The sequence below is a fragment of the Buteo buteo genome, chromosome 12, assembly GCF_964188355.1.
Source record: "Buteo buteo chromosome 12, bButBut1.hap1.1, whole genome shotgun sequence".
NCBI lineage: Eukaryota > Metazoa > Chordata > Aves > Accipitriformes > Accipitridae > Buteo > Buteo buteo.
In genome coordinates this window covers 16,653,604-16,673,396 of record NC_134182.1, presented here as the reverse complement: position 1 = coordinate 16,673,396, position 19,793 = coordinate 16,653,604, and the positions used below count along the sequence as shown (strand labels likewise).

The following is a 19,793-nucleotide window of genomic DNA, read 5'->3' as shown; positions in this document are numbered from 1 at the left end:
TTTGTAGACACACCACAACCCAGCATTCAGCACAAGTGTGGCTATTTTTTTAAAAGAAGTCAGAATACCTTGTATAAAAATGTTATTACTAAAAAAATACCACTGGTGTTTGTGAATTTGCTTTTTCGCATCCTTCCTCTACATCAATACATTCTAAATCAGTCTTTAAGAGACTGACTACTGTTTTTAGCAAAGTTCATGTAGTACCTTATGCACAAAATGGATGGTTCTCACATCAGACTGATACGGTATAAAAAAATACATCACTTCAAAATGCAAGACAGAGTAAGCACATCTGGCACAAACATACTGGTAGGATCAGTAAATGAAAGCTTTGTTAAAGTTAGTTTTGTGTAAAAATATGAAGGAAAAGAAGACAGTTTCTTGCTCTATGGAAAATAGTCTATCCATGAATATGGGGAGGATAATCAAGAGAACAAGAAGAAAAAACAAAGAATGTGAAGTGAACCAGGCAGATCCAGAAGGACTGAATAATGGGAGGAAAAATTAAAAACAGAAGAGAAGATGTAATTCACAGGTGCTTAAATTCTGAGGGCAGATGGGACCACAATAAACATTCAAGATTTCAAATTTCTGTATTAAGCCCATATATCTCAGGAAATTAATAGACATGTTTCAGAAAGATATCCAACTTGATTTAAACACATTCATTGCTTAACAAACTACCACTTCCCATGGAAAGATGTTCTAATGTATTAACATTCTGTCAAATCTCTTTTTTTTTTTAGACTGAATTTGTCTAGCTTCAATTTCTACATCTTATTAGGTACTTGTAAGCTAGATTAAAGAGTGATCTTCTATTAAAGATTTTTTTTCCCCACATGAGACTTTGAGATCAAAATCAATTCATTTCTTAACAATCAAGTCATTTCTTTGACAAGTTAAGTAAACAGAGCTCTTTAATTCTCTCATTTCCAGACCCTAATTCATTCTTCTGCCTCCTTCCTGAACCCCATTCATTTTCAGTATCCTTGGTTAAGATTTGAATAACTAAATATTAATTGAATATTAATGAAATAAACAAAGATAACACTGTAAGCATCATTTTGTCACAATTTAAAGTTTGTCCCAGGTTTCCTATGTCTGTGGCAAAGATCAGCTGAGAGTGCCTGTGAAGGAGAGAGCCTACTGAAAGTGTGTAAAATATACTTGATGACTGCCTATTAAGTCAGAACCAAGGTAGACAAGGAAAGGTAGACAAAGTTACAACAGTACCAACATGAACCAGTGAACAATGTAAAAGTTGGCTAAAAAGACGGATACACAAAAGACCACAGGAATAAACCAAACAATCTTTGACTCTAACATCTCATGGACATTTTCCTTTAAAACCCTGGGAAGAAAGATGTAAGTTTTCTCACATCAGTGGTCTCCACCTAGTCTTTCTGTCCAGTCCAAGGGAGTACAAGAGGAATAGTTTTACCAAAAGCATGTTTTTTAACCTAAGAGGAGACCATCATAAAATAGCCAGGGATTTGAGCAAGAATTATTTAAAATAATGCAATACTATACTTCTAGCTAGCACCTAGCTTTTCTCCCTCTTCTTCCAAACACCTAGAAATTTCTCTACAAAGCTTGCTAACTGTTAAATTTTTTCTCTTTAAATATTTTTGTCTGGTCACATAAAGAAGATAGACAAAACTGCAATGCAATTTAAAATAAATTGCAACTTTATTAGGTCAACACAATGGGATGAAATACACAAATAGGAGAGGCTTGGAAGTTGGTGAATGTCAGCTGGTATGGCCAAATGGTAAAGAAGGTTCTTAGAAAGAAGATGTCATTCCTCCAAAAGTTGAAGTCACATCCAAATGAAGAAAGGATCACAAACTTGTAAAATTAAATATAATAATAAAATTAGGCAGGCCCAAAATGAGTGTACTCTTTCTTTTGTTCTAAATCTTCCTGCCAGCTAATAATCAGGATATAGAATGAGCACTCACAGAGGATAACATTTCAGAGAGGCGAAATTAATATTCTTTGCATTGGTGTTTACTGAGAAGAAACTGAAGACCATTTCACCACAGAAGCCTTTTTTGATATGTCTTCTGTAAAAGGAAGTCCTGCTTTATAAACCTTGAGCTCTTCAAAGGTGTCAATGAGTATTCAGATAAGGGTGATCTGGGTAGTGCAGGCTGCTTCTGATTCCAGAAGGTTATTGGCAAAGACTCTCACCAACAACATTTAAGGAAAGTAGACAGCCACTGGAGAAGAGTCCTGGCATGGCTAAATAAAAGAACAAAAGACAGGGAACAGGGTAGTAATAAATGGTCTGCTCTCACTATGGAGGGAGATAATCAGTGGAGTTCTCCTGGGACCTGTTCTATTCACCATGTTTACAAGAGATAAGCAGTGAGGTGGCAAAGTTTGCTGATGTTAAGAAGTTATTCAAGATAGTGAGGAAAAAAGCAGACTGTGAAGAATTTCAGAAGGATGAAACAGAGTATTTGGACAATAAAATGACAGACAAAATTCAGTGCAATCAATGCAAAGTGCACAACAGGAAAAATAATTCTGGCTTCATAAAGAAAATGAAGGTCTCCAAACTGACCGTCACTGCAAAGCTCCTGATGTTGTGACAGACCATGTCATGAAAATATTAGCTCAGTGCTCAACTGCAGTCAAAAAAGCAAATCACTGTTAGGCATTTTTAGAAGAGGAACAGAAAGCATAATTATTCCATTACATATATCTATCATTTATGCACACTTTGAATGAAGTACGGATCACCTTCATCTGAAAATGAGTAGATTGAAGCTGGAAAAGATATAGAGCAGGGCAAGTATGATCAGACGCATGGAATGGTTTCCACCTGAGTTTTTGCTGACAGAGCGCTACAAATTCACAATGGGCATGAACAGACAGACTGTTCATTGTTTCTTCCCACACATACATAAAGTGATCAAATTAAGAGACCAGGAACCAGGAGCCTTTTCTTTCTAACCAAAGAGCAGGAGAAGTTCCTTTTGGCAGCTTCCTCCTTGCCAATAAATGCTGTCATGCAAGAGTGTTACATGAAGAGACTGAAAAAGTAGTTGGAAGAAAGGGATTCCTTTAGGGTTGCTAAGCTGACAAACACAAGTTCAGTAAGTATGTTTTCAGAAAGTTTGAATTTAGCTACACTCAGGTCATTCTGATGAATGAAAACTGAGAGAGAGTCTTTATTAAGGCTGTTCTATGTTGATGGAACCTGTTACATGACCAGTTGAAATCAGGAAGGTTAGAAAGTTGGCATATTTGAAGAACATTGCAGTAAGGTAAAATATTGACATGTTGGTAGTTACAGAGAAAGAGATAATTGATGTAAGAATGGAATCAGGACAATATAGTTTAGTGCTCTGTCACTGAGACCTCATCCACTATTATACTGGATGCCATTTAGTCTTTTTTCTTTAGACTTTTTTCTTTTTAGGTTTAATTCTGGAAGCTTGTAAATTCATTACATTTGTAAGGAACACTAAAATCTCAGGTAAGATTATAACCTATCTGTTAACCTTTAAGAAGAAGGAATTGTCACTTTTGGTCACATGGTCATACATTCTTGATGTGGGTTCTAATGTTAACTATAGAATGAACAAAGATTATATGATCCATTATTACTAATCAAATCAAAGGGTGCATCATGCCACAAGCATTTCTCTCACTGACTTGATGTTATATGTACTTGTTTACACTTTTCTGTAGAATGTAATCTCTCTGAGGCAACTCTTAGCAAAATAATAGACTTGTCCACAGCTAAAACTCACAGGTCCCATATCGGCCATAAGTATACAAATTTTATTCTTAACAGATTTGGTCTTCTCAGACAAGTGAATCTGATGGAAGAACAAATTCCCTGGTAGGTAAGAGAGACAGAGTCTGTTAACCTTTAGAATATACTGCAAGTCGTCTTGTTTGATAAAGCTTTTCCATCATGACATTTGTAATAACAACAAGCTTTCAAAATTCTACTACCCAAACCTGTGCTTCAGGAAGATTTCCACATTAAAATAAAGAGGCGAAAAAGAGCAGCGATTCCTTGACTTTGTTATTGCTAATTTAATCATTGGCGGACATGTTCAAAACAATGATATAATGCATGTCAAACTAATAAGAGTTGATGGTACAAAGACTGCTATCAGGATAACTCATAAGCTAAGTTATGGGGTAAACAACATGATTCATGGATAATTTTTGAACTGTGGGGAAAAAAATCCTGAAACCCATATATGGTATTAATAATTCATCTTACCATGGCAAGTCATTATTAGTAATTCAGTATTATTACTGTACCTATTTCCAGTAAGTGTAAATAAAATTTCTGAACATACTCATGGAAGCTAAAAATAAAATAGCATTGTATATCCACTGCTGAAGTAAACTGTTTACTAAATATCTATTATTACATTATAACACATAATATGACAAACTGCCAGTTTGGCTTACATTACTGTACTTTTAAACAATAATCGAGAGTTGGCAGAGAGCTAGATAAGTGCTCATTTACTGCATTTTGTATAAATCTAAATAAATAAATGTATGGCAGGTTGTCCTAATCTAACTTCTCTTGGCTGATACTGGATTGTTCCTTTTTGTGCCATACATTTTTTGGCATATTTTCCAAGACTAGACTTAAATGTCTGGAAAAGTCACAAACTGACTCTCATACTGATAATTTCTGCTCCATGTGCAAGGAAAAGAGTGTAAGATCCTAATGTGAGATGAAGGTGCAGTGAGAAGGGTCTATTCTGAATTATCTTTTATATGGAAAGAATCTTGTAACTTTGCACTGGACACTGTGCAAAGTTACAAGACTGAACACCGTTTAAATGGTACGTTCGAGTGAGGAACATGCCTTCTCCCGATTAAACTAATGTTGCAGTAAGTCACTTAAATATATCACTATATTAATTTGCCTGCAAGCTCTGATCAACATAAAACAAGTCACCTAACATCACTTTGCATGCCAGTGTTGCATTCTTCCCTACAAAACACTACATTTTCTTGTGTTTTTTTTCCCCCATTATCATCGGGGGATAGGAAATAGGGTTCAGTTATAGGAAAAGTGAATCAGGGTTACAGTAATATTTCAGATTTTACATCAGCCTTTTAGTTTCTTCAAGGCCTCGAGGAGTGATCAAATAACTGTTACTGCCTTCATCACATGTCATTACTGAATCTGAAAGACTAATTCATCCATTAGCATTTCTCAAATAACTAACCAAAGCATAACCTTAATTTTGACAGGAGAAATCAACTATGAATGTGTATAAGATAGAGAAATGCAAGATGATCATTATTTTGGGGATTAGAGAGTGATTTGAATACTTATTTCATAAAACTTTACACTGTTAGAACGAATCTGCAGAAGCCTTAAGAACATACAACTAAAAAATCAAATTATGTGTATATTATAATAAGCCTTATGTTTTGATATAGTACTTCACTTTATTTTGTAATTTAATTATTTTATTTATGCAAATAAGGCCCCAAATGCTATTGCTCTCAAGAAGTTAAACACTTGACATTTTTACTCCTTAAAATGCAACATTTTATGACGTCTAGATATGTTTATTAATTAGTGATTATTAACACCCAGTAAACAACATCATGTCTTGTAAAAACACAATCTTTCTTCACAGCGTGAGGCTGAAATCTATTATTCACTGATTCTATATGCTGAAATACACTCAAATGATCACAAATGACCTTAAGCATTAGATAAATGTAAATGAGGACAGGGTAGAAAATGTGCTTTTGATTGATATCTAAAAGACCAGGTTTGAAGTCTTGACAAGGGATGAAATCCGAAATCTCATACAAAGTAGACAGCAGTTGGAAATCTACAAAATCTAAGCTTCTGGATGGACGTACCACACAGCCTCTCCTCAGAAGGGATGAGTGTCTGAGGCTGCTCACAAGAAGTGTTCAGCACATGGAACCTGAAAGACCATTCCTGGAGCCCGTGTGGCCTTTGTCTACTTGGCAGGCACTTATTAGGATGCAGAGATATATCTCTAAGTTATATGCATGTACACCCTAATGAAGGCAGAATTTTTCTAACCCTAAGGGCTCACTTAAAAGAACTTCTCTACACAGAGTGGCTACATAAGCATAGGGATAAATGATGTGAATGATAGCCATTAAAATTGTATGGGTTTAACCCTCTATGTTAATAAGCTTATTCTGCTGTAACAGCTTGCCTTTCTCAGCCCTTTTTCAGCTGTACTTTTGTCACTTTGAGAAGGACTGAAAGCCCTTCTGGAATGAGAATCATCCAAAAAAAAAGAAGATTTAGACACACAAATAAGAGTGCGCTATTTGCTCTTAGGTAGCCATCTCTAAGCACATTCTAATTCTTAACCCTACACCACAAATATGAAGTACTTTACAACTTACTTTTAAAATACTACAAGAGATAAACACACTTCAAATTTTCAGCTGCTTTTAGTCCCTACTGTACCTGGAGATGCCTCAATGAAATAGACAGTTAAACAGCTAACCTCAGTGGCAACACCTATTACAGGGTGGGTCAGGAAGGGCTCTGGAGATGATCTGAAGCCAAATTCCCTGAACTTCTACAATGCTCACCCTCCAGAGCATGCCTTCGGGGCTAATATTTTTTTTAATACTCCCAAATTTCTGTTTTGCATCACTTACCTACTTATGTTGTATATATGTCTGTGTCAGCATCAGTAGTATAGGTCACACTTTCACACTTTCGCAGACATTTTGCATTTACATTGAATATACAATTATGTACAAGAATCAGTAAAACAGTTTAGTAGAATCTTACCAGCTTGACACTTTCTGAGCCTTAAATACTCCTGCATTTTGGTTTCTTGTGATGATCTCACTTACATCTGTAGCATATTTGTTAAGAATTATCTACAAAACCAGAGCAGTAATAAAAATAATAAAAAATACTTTTTTCCACTGTTAATACCTACCTTCATAATGTCTTTTATCTCCTTGGTCTTCTTTAATCTGTGCTAAGTGTGAGTCTTTTTTCAGAAGCATAAATTTTACATTGCTACTCCAGCACATCAGCCATATATCTATGCAGCAACTTGCTCTTTTTGCCTACCTCTATTTACTGTTTCATTTATGGAATTGCTAGCCTTGTAGCTACAGAGGGAACTGAAAAAGACTTCCCATACCTTATATACATTTATCGGCAACTATTGTTTATAAATATAAGAATTACAACCATGGTGAACAGAAATTTTTAGCACGGTCAATTAATGTCCAGTTTAGTTTATGCTGCTGTCAACTCTACCACTAGATCACAGTGCTGAGATTTTGGAGGCTTAACGGTTTTGAGAACCTGCCCTGTCACAAGACACATACATTTGATCCTGGCTCTGTCTGGGTCAAATCCAACGCACAATGGGAGCACCTTAGCCTATAGGCAAAGGAGTTCCTAGTCCATTTGCTTTCTTGAGAATGGTTTGGAACCACCATAAAAGATATATAGTGCAAAGCAATAAATGCCTTTTCTTCCCCATAGGCACTGCTACAGTGCCTCAGCCTCACATCTCAATGCCTCAGCCTCATGTCTCAGCTTCTTTCAGTTCGGAAGATCAGGTCACAAATTTGGGTAGCCATTCAGGCAGGGCAAAGCAAGGGCTGTCAATGAAAACTTTCAAGGGAAGCTGTGCCCAGTCATCTATGCCTAGAGAAGTAACCTTCATAATCAATCATTTGTGGTTAGTGAGAAGCCATTGGAAGGAAAAGGTGTAGGAAGTGACTGAAAACTATGAGAATACCAAATGTCACCCAGTGTGAATCCATATGTATTTGAACAATTCACTCTGAAATACAAAAAATTATCTTAACTGGACATTTTTAGTAAAGATGTCAATGATCCCTCTTTCTTATTTAAGGTACAGGAAATCTAATGCTAATTAGGGGGATGTTTCTAGGTGCACAAAATACGTTGAATGCTTTGCAAGTGCTCTTGTAAGAAAATTGAACACTAGTGTCAGGCTAATTTAAAGTATCACTGACATATCTTTTTATTTACTTTGCTAAAATAATGTAATTGGCCTTCCTAACACAGTTGGCTATTTAAGAAAAGTTATTTTAAGAAAGCCTCTATCCAAACAATGTAAAAGAAAAGACAACTGATATTTCGTTGAAGCCAAAAACTAGAAATGGAATGACAGAAAACTGGTTTAAACAAATCTATGTAGTTTGGACGTGCCTTTTAAATCTTTTCCACAATATGCAATGAGAAGTAGTAATGAATGGTCTACCTGTGAAGTAAAAGGAAGGCATAAATAATTCCATGAGTAAAGCATGCTATTTTAAAGTAGAGGCAGAAGTAACATTGTTGATAAATTAGCTAGACTGCACTTAAATTATATAACTGAGCAAAACTATTAATTATTGTTGTAAACATGCTAACCCTAGCTTTTTAAAATCATTTATGAGCCCCTGTCTTCAGGCATTCACGCTGAACATGACCTTTCTAACCTAAATTTCCCAGGACTGTTGAAAGATCCATACACTATATTTTAATGGCCATTATAGTGCACTGCAGCAATGTTTTGTATTATTGATGCTTTCAGACAGTAGTTCAAGTCACTAGTGCATGATGTGAAACAGAGCTAAGGCAGAAGGTACACAGCCTCTCTGAAACAGGACACAATTTTTACTAAAAATTAACCTCATCCTTGGATTTGGACATGTAGAACCAAGTATAGATGCTTCCAGTGTTCTGGGGAAATAGAATTTCATGTTCATGACTGACTATGTCATAGATATTACCTAAGTTGGAAAATTTGTATCTGAATGCATATCACCCAAAATTACAAAGGGGCATGAATCTGATAACTTTGCCTATGTATATCTTTATTATTCACTTAAAATAGCTATGTTTTTCTTTTGAATAGTTTCTTTATTTAAATTATCCTGAAAGAACTTAGATAAAACACACTAAACCAACAATGAAGTTTTGAACGAAGCTGCAAAAGCAATAACATCTGTCTTTATTTTATTGATTTTGCCATATAAATGATCTGTTAATCAATTAAAATCTGCCCACGATAAGCAAAAGGAGTGAGTTAGAGTGAAGTCTTTTAAATGGACTAGTAACTCAAATCATAATAACCTTTTAAAAACTTCCATAAACCTCACGCATAAGACCAATGTTTAACATAAAATATAGCTATATATTTCACTGTGGAATGGTTAAAATGACAACAATGATTTGAAATTAACATATTCATAAGTTGTTTTAACTTGTAACATTTCACTAACATATCCTAATATAGATATTGAAAACATACATAGTGAATACTTCATGTAGCAGTATGAAATGGAAAATAATATGAAGAATGTCAAAAATTAAAAGAAAAATCAAATCCTCAAAAGCTTGAGAGCTCACAAAGCAAAGCTGTTAGTTACGCTCACTGAATAGCGATAACAACAACAAAACCAACAATAATTATGATGATGATGATAATACAAAGGCAGATTCTCAGATGCAATGCACTATTGCCAGGTCGATTTTCAATTACATTTCACTGATGTATTCATTTGTTTCTTAATGTGCTCATCTTGCCCATTAAGAATAATTAGCAGACTTGCTTGGTGATTTCCTGGCTTCTGACAGTGATTTTTTTTCTTTTTTGTTGACAACCACTTTTACTTTTGGGAAAGTAATTTTTGGATATTATAGTATGACTGGCATGTAATTTAAGCTTCCTAAGAAATTTAAAGGGAGGATGTAAACAGTAATTTTTAAACAAGATTATTTTAATCTATAATACCTACATAAAAAGCATAATACTAGGCATTAACTGTTCCTGAAGAGCAGAATCTAGGAAAGAAAACAGTATTTTATCCCACATTAACTTCATATAGTATGCTAAACAATTAAAAAATACTATCAGCAATAATAAAAATTAGCAGTAATACATCATTTGTAGTCTGTGGCACTTGGGGCCAAATACTATTTCCAATTACACCAAAAATTCTTACTGATTTCAGAGAGGCTGGTGTGGCTGAAACAGATCTAAATTTAGCCTAAACTTCTGTTACAGCTAGTCGCTACAGAAAAGAATGCAAAAGAAAATTACCATAAGACAGATCATAAAATTACTACTGAAGTCCATAAAACACATAAAATGCAACATAAATTTTATTATGTGCACTTTTAAGAATCCATTCCACCTACACTGTAAAGTTCTTAGTCTGCTGCACTTTGGCACCCTGCTAATATTAAGCCCATTGTAAAATCCAACACAATAAAAGCACTTTGAATGCTGTGCCTTCAGAGCACCAAATGTTAAAAAAGAAAAATAAATTCCTGTTAGAGCCTTCCACCAATCGCTTCTCTGAAAGCGATTCACTGAGTGAATACAGATGAAGACTTCTTGTAAGACTTCTGGAAATAAAAGATATTTTTAAAACATACAGTGAAAAACTAAGGTGTGCTAATTAGATGATGACATTAACTATCTTTTTTCAGGAGTAAAAGCACTTTAATTTGTTAATTCCAAAGACTGAGTGAATACTTTTAGCACTCGCCAATTTTCCTTGCTATAGAAGACTTCTAAATTTCAAAAAAGTTCAGGTATTTTTATGGAATCTGCTATGCAAGATACTTGCTGACTTGATGATTACTGAGCTCACCTGAAGGTTTCTGTGGGTAAAATGACCTTTTGTTAAATACCTGTGCTTCTATAAAACATCAGTTTGTTTTGTTAGGCTAGTTTTGAAACACTTTTTTTCTTCCATATTTTTTATCCTCATAATGACATAGAAGAAAGATTGTAAGGGGTGATACTGATTAAAATACACAGAATAATGAATACTTCCTCCTCAAGACGTGAGTATAACAAACTAGAATTTAACAAACTAAGAATCCCTGGAACACAACTGAGAACTTGCATTTTCAAGAAAAAGGAGACTTCCATCAAGTTTTAAAAGATATAATCTAGGATTGGCTGTTTTTTCCATGAAATTATTAAATGGTTGTAAGCAATTATAGTTACCTCAGTTACCTCTGAGAAAGTCTTTTTTAATGTAGTAGCTAATATTATTGCACTGCAATGCCTCCTGTTTTAACAGTCATCAGCAACTGCAATTTTTTTAAACCACAAATTAGTTTAACTTATTTTTTTCACTAAGTACTCACTAAGTTAGCTCGCAAATCCATGCAACACCAAAATCTAAATAATTCTGATGATGAAGTGGCCAAAACCTGAAAAACTAGTCTGCCTTAAAATGCAAATGGAAAGATTACCAAGGAACAAAAGCGAATAGATATCTTCCTTTTTTTTGCTCTCAGTTTCTAAGGGCTATTAGTATTCACTGTATATATCTGTTCTTGTTCTGTGCTGATATTTAAAGTGGCCACAAATTATGCTCACTCATTCTCTAGCTTAGCCAAAGTCCAGTTCAATTTTCTGAACTATGTGTTCATATTAGAAGGGCATAATAGCAATTTATTCTAATACAAGAAATATAATAAAATACTTTCTACAAGGGACAGAGGAGTTTTGCAATCTTACATCAAGAGAAATAATGATAAATTGATAATTGATTAAGCACACTAAATGGGTAATTTGTAGGCAGTTATAACTTAGCAGCAACAATGAAACCATGCATTTCAATATACACTGGAAAAGCTATGACAATATACAAATACTGTGGATGTTTTAAGAGGCTAGTATCTGAAAGTAAAAAAAAAAAAAAAAAATCAAGTTCTTCTGCAAAATGAACATGTGAAGGGGAGCTAATGATTTGATTCACTGCTACACCTCCTGTAATGTGCAGCTTACATACAGGAATCTTCCAGCACTCAACCATAAGACAAATATTTACTACTGTACTTGCTCTATACCAACACGCACATTTTTAATTAAAGAAGAAAATGTGTCATTTATTGTGGAGGAAGTTGTAGCCCTGTTCAAGATATTCTACATCTATTTTTTAATTACTTATGTGGGGACTTTTTCTTAATATACCCCATGCTGTCTGTCTTTATATCGATTGTTACTCAGCCAGTAAAAAGGAACGAGCACAACAAACCAGTTTTCTATCTGAATAAGGATACTTTTGATGGCCTTTTCATTTCCATCAGTTAACAGAACTTCTTTGACATCTGCAGAAATAGCAACCTGAAAAAAAGAGCACAGCAAACAATGAGCAAATATGCTTGTCTGTGTGGAAGTGAAGACAGGAGTGACAAGCCTTCAGTATCATGCTTCCTCACCTATTTCTCTGTAACAATCTTCAATCTTTTTTCATTTTATGTCTGCATTATTTTAATCATTCAATCAAATCAGTCAATACTTTTATCATTCCATTTGCGGGAGCCTCTATCTTGCTATCATTCTGTTCCGTAATTGCATTGTGACAGCGGATGATGGTATTCTGAGAGGCTTTCATTTGCGGGCTTCTGTTTATCTAGTAGAGCCATCATACAAGGCTGTCACTCTGCCTTTCAGCTTGCTTCTGTCTGACTGCCTGATGCCCTTCATATAACTTTGCATTGCAGGCAGATGGCTTTGTAAGGGTAATTTTTTTGTGAGCTTTGACATGCTCGCACATTGGGCTGTAACCTCGACACATTGTATAAGAGCGACAGGTTTGTCAAATGCCAATCAGTGTAACAATATGCTTTTATTTGTAGAGACATAAAAACTTGTCTAATGCACTGCACTGCTACATAATATCTCCTGAATACATGACTCAGAACCCAGAGAATGGTGAACGACTCTCCTGAATGGCCAATCTAATTCAAAAGAATCTAATTACCGAGAGCTCTGGATCATGTTTGTTGGTGTAATAATGCAGGCAAAACATTAGCAGCTATATCATGGTGCTCCAACTGTGATTCGCCAGGCTATTCCTGTATCTTAGCAAATGGGACTATAATCTGAAAAAAAAAAAAAAAGCTTCGGCTATGGCAATGAAAGACAGACTGTACGTGGCCTGGAATGTCACAACAAGAGATATTGACTACACGGAGGTAAAATGTTTCTGCTCATCGAGGCAACCATAAAATCAATATGATACGAAAGCAAGTCAATCTAGAAGGTCTCTCAAGACTCTGCAGCTTGACCGCAGCTGAGGCTGTTGACAGTTCTCTGACCCAGCAGTTGGAGGCACTGGAACATTTTTCCTTTTGTTTCTCCCTCTGAATGGGATTGGAATTGAGAAAAGACCTACCATGAGCCCAGCCAAGCATGTCATGCCACCCCCTAGCTCACACACAGCAAGGTCCCTGAAAGAGAGAAAGGAAATGGTAGAACCCATACAAATTAGATGAAAATGGTCAGAGAGACATATATGTTACAAGAACAAATTGCCATCTGCAGTAAGAACTGAGCTACCAGGAAGTTGTAGAGACATGACTAGGCTACCTCATGTCGGTTTGCGTTTTAAAAATAATTATGAAATAGAAAAGTCACAAAGCAGGCAAATCAGTGGGGGTTCCCTCATTAGTGTTCAGTGAAACATTACCACCGCTGAGCTGAAAAATCTGAGAAGGTTCCCTTTTTTCCCTTGTCAATGGCTCTGTCTTTTAAAACTAAACTAGCTAGAGTAGCGAAAGATAATTGTTAGGAAAGGATAACAATGTTAATCCACATTCATTCTTGCAAAAACAGTTAGAGAAGTAAATGGGGAAATTAATATTATTTATATATCTCTCCGTATAGTTATGCCTAAAAGCCTTTCTATATTAAAAAGAGACAAGTTTTAAAACTAGCCAAATACCACAAAACGTTTACATATGAAGAAATCCAATGCTTCAATTAGCACTTAAAACTGCAAGTGACCTACAAACAATGCTGTTATGAACAATGATGGGAACAGCAAAGAGTTAAGCCACAGAAAACTAAACCAAGTTAGTGTCAAGAGTCTAAACTGAGCCTGAACAGAGGGTTGAATACATGGTCTAAAAGGCTGCTTTTAACTTAGACCGTACTGTGCTGTTATTAAGACGTGCATGTGCAATATAATTTGGTGCAGGGAGAGTGCTGGATAGGAGCTTGGAGGGGGAGCCATAAAGAATGTCCTCCAGAGCCATGGCCTGCCCCAGGAAGGGAGGAGGGAGGGATGCTGATCCCACAACGAAACTGCGTGAAGAGGCATCTGGGGCCAGGCAGACCCTCAGTTTAAGAACACACTGCTTTATAGCTAAATCTGCAGCAACTGTTACAGCTGGCAGAAACGTTCCCATTGAGACATTTTTGACAGGCAGAAAATGGAATTTCAGCTAACCAGATTTTTTTTTGGTGCACCTTTTCTTCTCCCCTAAAATACCAACATTTGAAAATCTATTTTTATGTGAAAGTCGACTACTCACTCGACACTGATATTTAGGAAGAGCATCTAGGATGCCATTTTCAGTATCAGTATACAGATGCTGATATTCTGTTCACTGGACTAGGCTGTATGACTGTACACTAATGCTCGCTGTCTGGATGGGATAGATTTATTTTTCTTAGACTCCACAAATTTTATTTGAAAAAAAGTCTGGTTGTTCTGGTTGTCCTATTTAGTGGAAATGAGACAAAAGATGGACACAGTTTGGAGGAACAAGCCGTACACAAACCCAATGAGAATATAAAACAGATGTGGGAAATTTGCTGTTTGTGGTTTAAATAGAATGATTATAGTTTTTTTCTCACATAAGTTTTTATTTTTCTAAACCATATATGTCATATATATTAAAAGTATATACATATGGTTATATATATAAGATTTACAAGGCACTTAATCCTTTATGAGTCATGCTTATTGAAATAAACACAAAAAGCATCTAGTGTGGGGTTTTTAGTGCATTTTGAACCAAGTCTGTATGTACATAATATAAGAGCATATACATACACACATATACACATATATATTTATGCATATAAATAACTTATTTCAGTGCAAAGTTCCCTTATTAGCAAATTTTCCTTTCAGGCAATATTTAGTGACATTTATCAATGAGAAAATAAGAAACTCTACTCTGAGCATGCTGTTGAGAGGGCATAATCCTGAGAAATCAGGTGTGAAACTGCCCATTTTCTCCATGGAAGTTTGACTGATTGCTGTCTCTGAGTATCCAGGCTTGCATACCCAAACTAGGAAAATGCCCTTTTAGTGAGCAGCACAGGGAGGTTTGCTGTGAAGAGCCTCTGAGAACAAGCAGACCATATGAGCCACGGCATGGGGCTGGATGGCAAAGTGCTATAGGGACACCAGTACAGCAGCAAAAGTCACACAGTGCAGGGCCCAGCTAAACTCAGAGGAAGGAGCAGCGGCTACCAGATTAAGTGTGTTAGCTGCCTCCTTTAATCGGGTGGGCTTCGTTCAGGTGGCGGATGGAGCAGAAATGAGGCTTTACAAACCAGGGCATGCTTTGGTGCCAGGTCTTTGATTTCAGATAGGAATCTGAGCAAGCTGCAGGAACCAGCTCACAGCTGACACGCTTTCAGCTTTGGTACAAGGGACAGGGACTTTCAGCTTGGTCTTCCTTATTTACCAACACCATGTGTACACAGACTGAAGCATTTTGTATACTCCAAGCTGGTTCACTTGGTATTAGCATTGCACCCTCACTCACAACACAATTTATGCCTCCAAACGCACTGTTATAATGGATTTTCTTGCACCCCATTCATCCTCTGGACAATGAAACTTCAAGGATTTCCAAGTGCAAAGCTCTGTATACTCAAGGGGAAAGAGAAAGGATGCAGGATGGATTTTACTTTTAGGTGTTCCTATTGGAGCCTTGATAACTGTCTTCTACAAGTTTAGAAAATGTGAAAAACCAAAAACAAATAAAAGTGCAGGATGTCTCAAAATTGTTTCACAACACTTAAATACAGGTGCAAATTTCTCCATCTCTATATGCAGTGTTTATTATGTATTTTATCAGGTAATATTTTGCTTGCTTTTGCAACAGATGTCAGTTTAAAGAATGTCTTTTATTTTTCCTGACCTTCACAATCAGTACTGATCGATTGGAGCTTCACTTTTGTTTCCCAAAAATCAAAGTGAAATAAAACGCCTTGAGTGGAAATCAAAAGTCTTTGACATATAGCAGAAAGCTTGCTGTGCAATATTAGTACCCAAAGGCAGCTCAGAATTCTTTGTTAAGAGCAACATGCTTTCACCTTGAACATTTTAAATTTAATCTGAAGACTTAAATCATAGCAATCTTTACCATGCAGATACAATAAAACTAATAGGTTGGAAAATATCTTTTTATGTTTAAGTTTGTACCTGAATATTTCATTGTGCTTTAGGCAGTAGTAAGCCAACACTTCTTCAGAAGGCCAAATACCTATAAAACAAAGATATTTGCCATCTTAAACAGATTTTTTTTTTTGTCTAAAATATTATTTGAATACATATTACCATTTGCAGACCTCTACCAATTATTTAATTTTCTAAATTTGCTATAATACCACGGAATAAGGAAACAAGTAAGACTTCTAATGGAAGACTTCCAATTTAAGCATTGGAACTGAATATGCAATTGTCAAGACTTTGAAAGTTATGTAAAATTTAACTCTATGAAACTTCTAACATTTGGGTGTTCACATGAACATCAAACTGTTTGTGTACCATGCCAGATGCCAGGCCCACCTTGCCTTGTAGCCTGCTTCTAACAGTGGACAGGAGCCCCCTCCTTTTTCATTAGCTGTCCTCTACAGTCATTTAATTTCTTCCCAGTTTCTTTTTATTTAGCTCCTTTTCTCTTAGGTTTTGTTAGGTCAGGCATCAGTCTGACTGTAAGGCACAATGACCAGCCACACATGCTAAGGACAAATACAGGGCTAGGGCAATAACACAGCATGATTTCTAGTTGTGGCTCAAGAAGTTCCTGAGAGGGAGAGGAGCTACAAGTGATAAGTTCTGTTTAATAGTCACCATGGGATTTTACCAGTTGTTCTGTGGACTGTGGTAAACTTTCCATAGCTGCAATGTCCTGTGGCAGGAAGTGCCACAGTTTTACCACGCTGTATAAAGAAACATCTCCTCTCTCTTGTACTCACCTCCCTGTCATTTTCATTTGAGGCCCTGTAGTTCTCGTATGGGAATAGACAGGAGCAATCATGCTTTTTTCACCTAATCTGTATTATTCGTGACTTTATAAGCTTCCGTCATAAAACTTATACTGGTTATTGTCAACCTTGGCAAGTATTTGGAGGCATCCATGCAAATTTAGCCCTTCAACACCACTCATGAAACTCACTGTTTGGTCAGACCAGTTTCCCACCTCACTTGAACATGTAACTGAAGCACCGTGGCCCTCAGAGAGGGCAGCACAGACCCTGTGAGGCTTGCACGCTCTCCTGCAAGCACCAGTCTCCATTGCTGGAGGGAGCCTGGGGAAAACAGACTTGTATTCAGGCACTTGACTTCGGTTCCCAAAGTTAAGGGAGGATGAATCAAAAGCATATGCAGACAAACTATGGTTGTATGTTTTCCATCAGTTGTTGCTTAGCAATGAAAAAACATGCTTACCTACCTGTCCACAGGTAAAAACCAGGGTTAGCCTCCCCCCACAACACACAGCATTATGAATTAACATGACAGAAACCTAGTATTATGAACTACAGACACCTCAATGGTTTCAGTAAAAGAAAAACAGACATGTTTAGATATTTCTCGACAGGTAAATTGAATTCCAGGCAGCTTACTATGGATGTGCATCCTTTAGACCATTTTCAATAATTCTTTATTCTCAAGACATTAAAAACATCACAACATATTTAACAGAAGCAGAAGTTTGGGAGAAAAACTGTTGTCTTTTTAAATCACTTAGAGCCTGATTGTAACCATCAAATACATAACTCTTCCTTTCCACCCTGTCAGTATTCTGAACTACCCTTACTCATAGTGATAAATCATGAAAATTTATGAATGCACTGTCGGCACGCAGATCAAGCAAAAGCCTAGACAGGATTTGGTCAAAACTTTGCATATAACTTTTGTATGACAAAGATCTTAAAGGTAAAAAAAAATAGAATGACAATTCATATGTATGACAAAACCACTAAAGCGATATTGGTATTTGTCCTGTTTATGACAGTTCAGGCTGATTACTTGTTTGTGAATGTGCTATTTTGCTTAGACTTGCTAAGGGTTAAAATAAAATATTTACATACAACTACCCATTCTTCAGTGAAACATACACTAAGAACTGTACAGGATTTTCCATCTCCCTTTTGAGCATTTCAATGCTTTTGAGCGTTGAAATATGCTAAAATGACAGATTTTGCAATAAATATAATAACTGTTTAAATATTTTAGTGTATAATATAAAGAATGTTTCAGTTTGCAGTGACTGGTGTATACTCAAGCAATAAAAGTGCTTTTTTAATATTTAGTGAAGACATGGCTAATTTAATACCATTTATAATACTTATATCTCACATTACAAAAAAAAACCCACGCCCACAAACACAAAAAACCTAAACCCTTTTATAGCAAACTTTTAGCCTGAGTGAGTTTTAAAAATACTTGTCAATTGTAGCAAAATCCTTCAACATCTGAGTTTTCAGTACGCTCAGTCAAATGTCTCTGGCTTTTCCACAGTTATTATTGAAAGGGCACTTTGAATAGTGTCACTAAATCTTTTATGAGGGGTCACCGTTCTTTCCCCTGCTACCATTACAATGTTGATACCAGCTGAAACTGCAGGTGTATCAGATAGCTCTGTGCTGAGAGAAGGGTAAAGCACCTTTGGAAAGACAATGCTCTTCTTTAGGCAGATGCTAGTGATGAACACCACTCTCCTCCCTGCTTCCTTTCCCCATAGGGAAGGAAGTATTACCTCAGCAATGATGTAAGCGGCTGGCAGCTAAAGAAGCAGGAGTCAGGAGGTCCTTCACAAACACAGCTCTCAAGTGTGGAAGCACACAGTGCTTCCAGCTAAGCCAAGAAGCCAGAAGCCAGAATAACTGCGTTAATTTTAGTAAAAGGAAAAGCTTCTTGTGCTTGAACAGGTAGGTAAGCCTCTTTAACTTCAAAAGAGGGATAAACTTAAAGATCCACGTGGAGGAGTTTGCATTCTGTCTTCCCCTTCACTCTGACCTACATTCACCGACACAATGACCTACATTTTGAAGTTGCAAGTATAAGATAGTTCTGATTCTGTTAGAAAACATACAGCTGTAATGCAGAAATGCAGCAATTCTTATGAGTTAACAACTACCACTAGGTTGTGAAAAGTGTAATTTATTTCCTGCAAACACATACATATGGATATGGATTAAGTTTCCTGTGAACCCACCTAAAATAATTCTTTCATATTTAAAATAAAATTATTCTCATTTTGTATTATGAATTTGATTATAAATACATAACATGGGTACCTATTTGTATGTGCAACTGCTTACACATGATAGTCAATCATTTACACATGTATAAGCAAAAGAATATCAAAAGCTCCCCAAATGGTGCTTGCATTTAAAAGGTTATAAATATACTACAAGTCCTAGTCAGAGGGACTAAAAATCTCACTGTACAAGGAAACAGACAGAAATAAGAGTTTCTTTTTGCAAAAATAAATACTTTGTGACATTTACTGGAGGTTTTACAACTCTTTATCACCTTGATAACTACAATGTGAAAACAGAATAGTTGCCAGAAAACACTGGAATCTCTACTGAAACAAATAAAAAAATTAAGTTGTGTTGGTGTTTAAAGGAGAGCCTCAAGGATTGTGATTTGGCATGTCTGAAGACATGGAAGAGAGACAGTGCTCACAGAGAAACGCCTGCCTGCATTTCAGCTCTTGGCAGGTACCCTTTCACCATTAGGATGAAGTA

General features: G+C 36.1%; 1 protein-coding gene across 2 annotated transcripts in view; it reads right to left on the bottom strand.

The window, feature by feature from the left end:
* The window catches only part of CAMKMT (calmodulin-lysine N-methyltransferase), a 226,530-nt gene that overhangs the window by 30,445 nt on the left and 176,292 nt on the right, over positions 1–19,793 (bottom strand). For both annotated transcript variants that reach the window (XM_075042848.1, XM_075042847.1), the window contains exons 4-7: positions 16,237–16,297; positions 13,186–13,240; positions 12,068–12,131; positions 6,797–6,863 (exon numbers count right to left, since the gene is read on the bottom strand). In XM_075042848.1, the coding sequence (XP_074898949.1) occupies positions 6,797–6,863; positions 12,068–12,131; positions 13,186–13,240; positions 16,237–16,297 (247 nt within the window). The remainder of the gene's footprint in view (positions 1–6,796; positions 6,864–12,067; positions 12,132–13,185; positions 13,241–16,236; positions 16,298–19,793) is intronic.